The sequence below is a fragment of the Centrocercus urophasianus genome, unplaced genomic scaffold (assembly GCF_019232065.1).
Source record: "Centrocercus urophasianus isolate 14NV4802_14NV808 unplaced genomic scaffold, USGS_Curo_1.0 seq_10, whole genome shotgun sequence".
NCBI classification, from domain to species: Eukaryota; Metazoa; Chordata; class Aves; order Galliformes; family Phasianidae; genus Centrocercus; species Centrocercus urophasianus.
Genome location: NW_024884142.1, coordinates 64,568,487 through 64,574,486, shown reverse-complemented (window position 1 = coordinate 64,574,486; position 6,000 = coordinate 64,568,487). Strand labels below are relative to the sequence as shown.

Below are 6,000 nucleotides of genomic sequence, written 5' to 3'. Positions count from 1 at the left end.
GCAGCCGGAGGCGGAGAGGCGGCGGCCCCGGCCCCGGCTCCGGCTCCCGCCGCGGAGGCGGTGCTGCTGTACCGGGACAAGTCGAACCTGTACCCGAGCGGCGTGCAGGCGGGGCCCGGAGGGGCCGCGCTGCGTCCCAACGGGCAGACCAAGTCGCTAGTGCCTCAGCGGCTGGCGCTGGAGTACATCGTGCCCTGCATGAACAAGCACGGCATCTGCGTAGTGGACGACTTCCTGGGCAAGGAGCTGGGCGGGATGGTGGCCCAAGAAGTGCGAGCCCTGCATCACACCGGCCGCTTCACCGATGGGCAGCTGGTCAGCCAGAAGAGCGACTCCTCCAAGGACATCCGCGGCGACAAGATCACCTGGGTGGAGGGCAAGGAGCCGGGCTGCCAGACCATCCGCCTGCTCATGAACAGCATGGACGATCTCATCCGCCACTGCAACGGCAAGCTGGGCAACTACCGCATCAACGGCAGGACGAAAGTGAGTGCGGGACTGAGTGGGGACGGGCCGAGAGCCGCAGGCCGGCCGGGATCGTGCCCGCGCGCACGTGGCCGCCGGCGCGCACGTGCGCGCGCCCCGCCGAGTGCCTGCGCGTTGCGCTGCCTCGCGTCCCCGCGAGCGCCACGGCACGTGCCCGCGACCCCCGCGCTGCTCGGAGGCGGCTGCGTGCTGCCGCGCGCCGAGGACGCAGAACCGAGCCCCGTTGTGTCGGCCTGATTGGTGATTCCCTTCAGGTCCGCCGCATGAGATCGCACCCTCCGTGAAGGACTGCGATGAATATTCATTACTGTCATTTCAGCCCCTTCCCAGTTTGCTACCTCTGTTCAAGTATAAGGCTGGCAGTGAGCTGCCGAGGGGCGCCCAGCGCGGCCGGCCCGGGCACAGACGCGCTGTTGTTGGTGCAGCTGCGGGGCCTCAGCTGGTGGGAAACGGGAGTGGGAGGGGGAGAGCTGGGAGGCGAGAGACAGCCCCGGGTCTGTTCGGATGCACTGAGTTACCTCCTGCCGCAGAAGAACGTGGGGGGAACTCTTCGTTTCTTCTTTTTGTTCTGAAATGCGATCTGTGTGTACTGTGCGTTCTGTTAACGCTATCACAAACGTGGTCTGGATTTCTCCTCCAGCCCTATTTACTCGGATATTTCTAATCTAAGAAGCTGTGAGGCAGCGGCTCGCACTGCCTAGGCAGGTGGTGGAGTCACGGTCCCTGGAGGTGTTCCAGAAACGTGTGTGTGGCAGTGAGGGAAGTGATTAGTGGGCATGGGGGGCTGGGCTGATGGTTGGGACAGGATGGTCTTAGTGATCTTTTCCAGCCTTTATGATGCTTTAAGGTGCCAGTGCTTTAGACACACCTGCTGCAAACATCTGTAGCCTTGTGGGCTTCAGTTTTATGCATCAAAGAGGAGAGCTGCTTCTGTCTGTGTGCACAGTGATGTGCTGCTGGAAGTAATGTGTGCCAGGGCTGCAATTCCCAGTGTCCCTTCTTGCAAGTCTGAATCACAGATGTGACTTCTGGGCTTCTCTATGTGGCACCTCCAAGCAACGCTTTTGCTAGCTGAGAAGGAACAGGTGGGAAAAGAAATCTCTAACTGCAGCATGCTCCGCATTTCCGTAGAGTGGCAGTACGGTTATGCAGACTGTTGAGCACCACTTGGTTTTCAATTGCTGCTGAAATGCCTGTGTTTCCAGGGATCACAACAGGTTTGCATTTCTGTACCAGTGAGGAGCAGTACGTTCTGTCTTCTCCTGTTCCCTTGCTTATCTCCCAAAGTCAGTGCTTGTGGTGTTGCAGGAAAGCTCAGTTTCCTAAAGCTTCAGCAAGAGTAGAAGGAAATCTGTCCATCACTGCTACAGATTTACTAGTGAGCTCACAAATACGCAAAGGTGTATCGGTGAGAGGGGCTGTCAGTGGAAGAGTCAGACTTGGTGGGTTTGTCTGTGTTCATAATGTCTGCAGAGGTAGCAGTGATGCACTGACTTCCACTCTCTCTCATGCATCCTTGGAGGCCTCCACTTTCCCTCCACCCTTCTGCCACAGTGAGTAGGGCCCAGGGACAGGAGCTTCTTTGACACCTGCTGTCAGAGCTCCTGGCTCTGGATGGATAGAAACATGGTGACACCTATTGGGAAAGCCCCGTTTTTTGTTTGCTTCTTGCCTCTGCTTTTTCTGGATCAAGGTTTAGTCTCATTCTTGCAGGATTTGCAGTGTATATGTGTTTTGTTCTTATCTGTAGAGATGAGTGTGCAGTGGAGATGCTGCTACTACTCAGTAGTTACTCCAAAGCTTTTCTGTTAGCTCACCATGTAAAGTGCATGGCTTAGTTCGCTTAACCAAATACAGCCAATTTCCAGATATTTGTGAGTATCACAGAATGGCCAGGGTTGGAAGGGACCTCAAGAATCATAAATCTCCAACCCCCCTGCCACATGCAGGGCCACCAACCTCCCCATTTAATACTAGACCAGGCTGCCCAGGGCCCCATCCAGTCTGGCCTTGAACACCTCCAGGTACGGGGCATCCACAGCCTCTCTGGGCAGCCTGTTCCAGCACCTCACCACTCTTTCTGTAAAGAATTTCCCCTGACATCCAACCTAAATCTCCCCTCCCTCAACTTAAAACCATTTCCCCTTGTCCTGCAGTTAGATTTGCACTCACAGCAGCAATTTTTAACAACCTGTCCCTGTGCGGTACTAATTTTTACTGGTCTTACTTCAAGTAAAAGGACTAAAATGGATAGAAATGCAGCATGCATAGACTCTACCAAATAATCTTAGTACTCCTGTATGCATATGTTGCAACTCTGTGGTTTGCTCAGTTTGTGTGTGGAGAACTGGGTGTACTGTTTTACTGAGGGTGCTAAATGAGCCAACGTGCCACTGGTGAGACGGTAGTTCCCAGCACCTGAAGAATGCCAGCCCCTGGGGCCCTGCTCGCCCTGCAGCTGTGTGGGTGGGGGGCCAGCGTGGCCTCACATGCTGGGAAATCCAGCATGCACTATTACAGCTTTGAGAAGGGAATTTTGTACGGACAGTTGTGAATGGACTTTTTTAAAGTCCAACTTCCTCATTATTATTTTTATTAAATAGACTTCTACGTGTAAAACAAGCCCAAAAGCCCCAAACCACTTGCAGCTTGTTCTGTATGATATTTTTGTTGGGTTCAGCGGTGTGTTGTCTTAGAATACTATCTTTGTTTTCGAATGTTGTGCAAGGGTTGGCATCGTGTCATAGCAGTCACAGGAGCCTTTATTGAATCTTTAACCTTTACCATATCTAGTCCAAGCTCTGTAAACAAGCATATCCTACTAGAGGGAATGAATCATAAATAAATCCGCTCCACAGCGTGCTGGAATTAACCTTTTTTCTAGACTGTGTCTTCAAAAATGTTTTGTTAACCAAATATACCTGTAAAATCTTAGAGTTCTGTTCTCCAAGCTTTAACTAGCAGCCGGATTCTTTAGCAGGGGTAAATGGGTTGTTGATCAAAGGTTTTAAGGAAAGGTAATTGTTTTTGATGGTGGGAAGTAAATCAAATAGAATTGATAATACGAAGGTTGTCACTTCAAATTTAGTTTTGGCTTAACTTGTACATCTGCTGGTGTTATGCCATTGAACTTGCTGTTGCTTAAACTGATTCTGGGTACTTCATGAAAAAGGGAAAAGAAGTTAGTCTTGAGGTACAGGCCAAGAGAGGGATGTTACATAAATCTGTCTATGAGGAAAAAGTGCATTGATTTACAGGAGTATTTTATTTTAAACCCATACACATTCTCTAATTCTAGTCTTAAGGAAAAGGACAATAAATAAGGTGAAATGAGAGGAATCTGAGGTTTTGTATTTGGATTTTCTCTAAACTAACTGGGCTGTCTAAAATTGTCTGGCTGATGTTGTCCTACCTAGCCCAGACTGTCAGTAGATCATTCTGTAGGTTGAGAGGTGTCTGCATGGTAGTAGGTATAAACAGCCAACTGCTTTTGGAGTGACTATACAGTTGCAGGACGGACACTCTGGCTCAGTATTTACTCATCTCAGAAGTCCTGACTTAGTACATTCCTTATTTTGTTCTGCTGTTCCCTTCTGGATTATGCTGTTTTTTTCCTCCCTGTGGTAGAAATGGCAGGTATGAGCAGATGTGAACTCTGCTGCCTTTCTCCTGCTTCCTGTTTTCCAGGTTTTTCTTCTTCCATCTCCTCCCCAAATGCTAATTCTCTTCCCTTTCTCTTATCGGCTGCTGCACTTGTACGTGCACATATTTCTGTTTCCTGCCTATCCTGTCCTAGATAGCTGCTGAGGGTGGCTCACCAACGTGCTCACCAAAGATGGGGTGAAGTACTCCTGAATCTCATCAGGTGAGGTTTTTCTTCCCTCTATACAGAGCCTGATAAGAAGGAAGCTTTATGATTTTTTTTTTTTTGCTAGGTATCTCTCTCCTCTGTTGAGGGCTTTGCTGATTAGCTGAGACTTCAGAAGCTTTGTGTTCTTTATTAGTGTTACAGTAATATTGGGAGATAGTAATTACAGACTGGGACTTAATAATCACCGTATAAAGAAGCATCTGATCCATCAACTGTTCCTACTTGTGCTCTCCCCACACCCAGCAGTGCCCATCTCCTGTCCCTGCCCTGCCCCTTTTATTGAGGGGGGAGTTCCTGGACAGCTTGACAATTGCCATTATGTTCTTTTAGCTTTGTTTCATTCCCACTCCTTTGTGGCCTGACAGAAGAGCTACAACTTGAGCAGCTCAGTTTTAACTCTCTCCTATCTCTTGCATCATGGCAGCACACCCACTGCTCCTCAGCCACCAGTGGCTTAAAAATGTGCTTTATAGGTTGCATACTGTTCAAGCCTGCTCCCATGCTTTTTTTCTTTTTCTTTTTCTTTTTTTTTTTTAAAGTTGCTGAATTACTCCTGTTCTTGATCTCAAACTAACCTGATTGTAAATACTTTATCTGCTGCTTGTCATTTCCTGGGCACTGGTCTATTTTCAGTATGATGCTACATGCTAGAGCATCCTGGAGCTTTCTGAAGTCCTTGGGTGCTCTGGATTTGACTGCTCTGACTGTGTCCTATAATATCCTTAAGTTATTAATGCTCCTTTAGAAAATAAATTCTGTCAGTGAGTGGATTTCTCATATCCTGCAGTTGGCTATTCTAGAAACTGGAAGGGAGGGGTTTTTTTTGTTGTTTCTTTTTTTTTTTTAATTGAGACATTTGTGTCGCAGCTTTCCTACAAAGAGGCTGGGTAGTGTCACCAAAGACACAAATTTAGCTAAAAAAGCAGTAATCAGCTGTTGAAGCTGTCAGTGTCTGGTGTAGCACTGAACAGAGGCAGAGGGAGCAAAACACGTATCTCTTGAGTTTTGCAGATACCATTCAACATAGCGTGCTGGAAATCTGAGCAAGACTTCTGTGAGTTCTTTCCAGCAAATCTTACTCTGCAGGATGTCACGCTACATGTACAGTGGGAAGATGGCAGATGAAAATCAAAGGTAGGGAATAAGAACTTGACAGCCATATGGGTATTGACTGGGGCAGAGGGAAGGTGTGGTTAAAGCTGAGCAACAGCTGTGGAGGAGAAGAGCTTCCTCTCAGTCTGCCTGTGGCATGTCCGTTTCCAGAGATCATTCTGCATCACCCTTGCATTTAATTTATTTCTGGATAGCAAACTTGCTGATTTAATTTGTTAGTAATGGATGCTTGCATGGACCAGAATTGGCCACTGGGTTGTGGGAAAAAGGGGGTAGGTCTCAGTCTCTCAGTACTTGCTTAAATTCCTTGAACCTGATAGAGTTTTACAGATACTTTAGCTTAGAGATTTTTCCTCCTGATGGTGTTTTTGTTGGCAATTGCATTTTCTTCTAGACATGTGTGCTGTTCAGCGAAGGATTATGTGGTGATTCATGGATGCTTAGGGCAGCCCGCAGACTTCACATTCCTGTTGGGTTAAAGCTCTGAGCTGAGTACAGTTTTATTTGTCCTTTCTCGTGTTTTGGGTCTC

At 48.4% G+C, this 6,000-nt stretch overlaps 1 protein-coding gene across 1 annotated transcript in view; it reads left to right on the top strand.

The window, feature by feature from the left end:
* Window positions 1–6,000, top strand: part of EGLN1 (egl-9 family hypoxia inducible factor 1) — a 29,674-nt gene that overhangs the window by 1,524 nt on the left and 22,150 nt on the right. Inside the window, exon 2 of the mRNA XM_042817210.1 lies at window positions 5–486. Within this exon, the coding sequence (XP_042673144.1) occupies window positions 5–486 (482 nt within the window). The remainder of the gene's footprint in view (window positions 1–4; window positions 487–6,000) is intronic.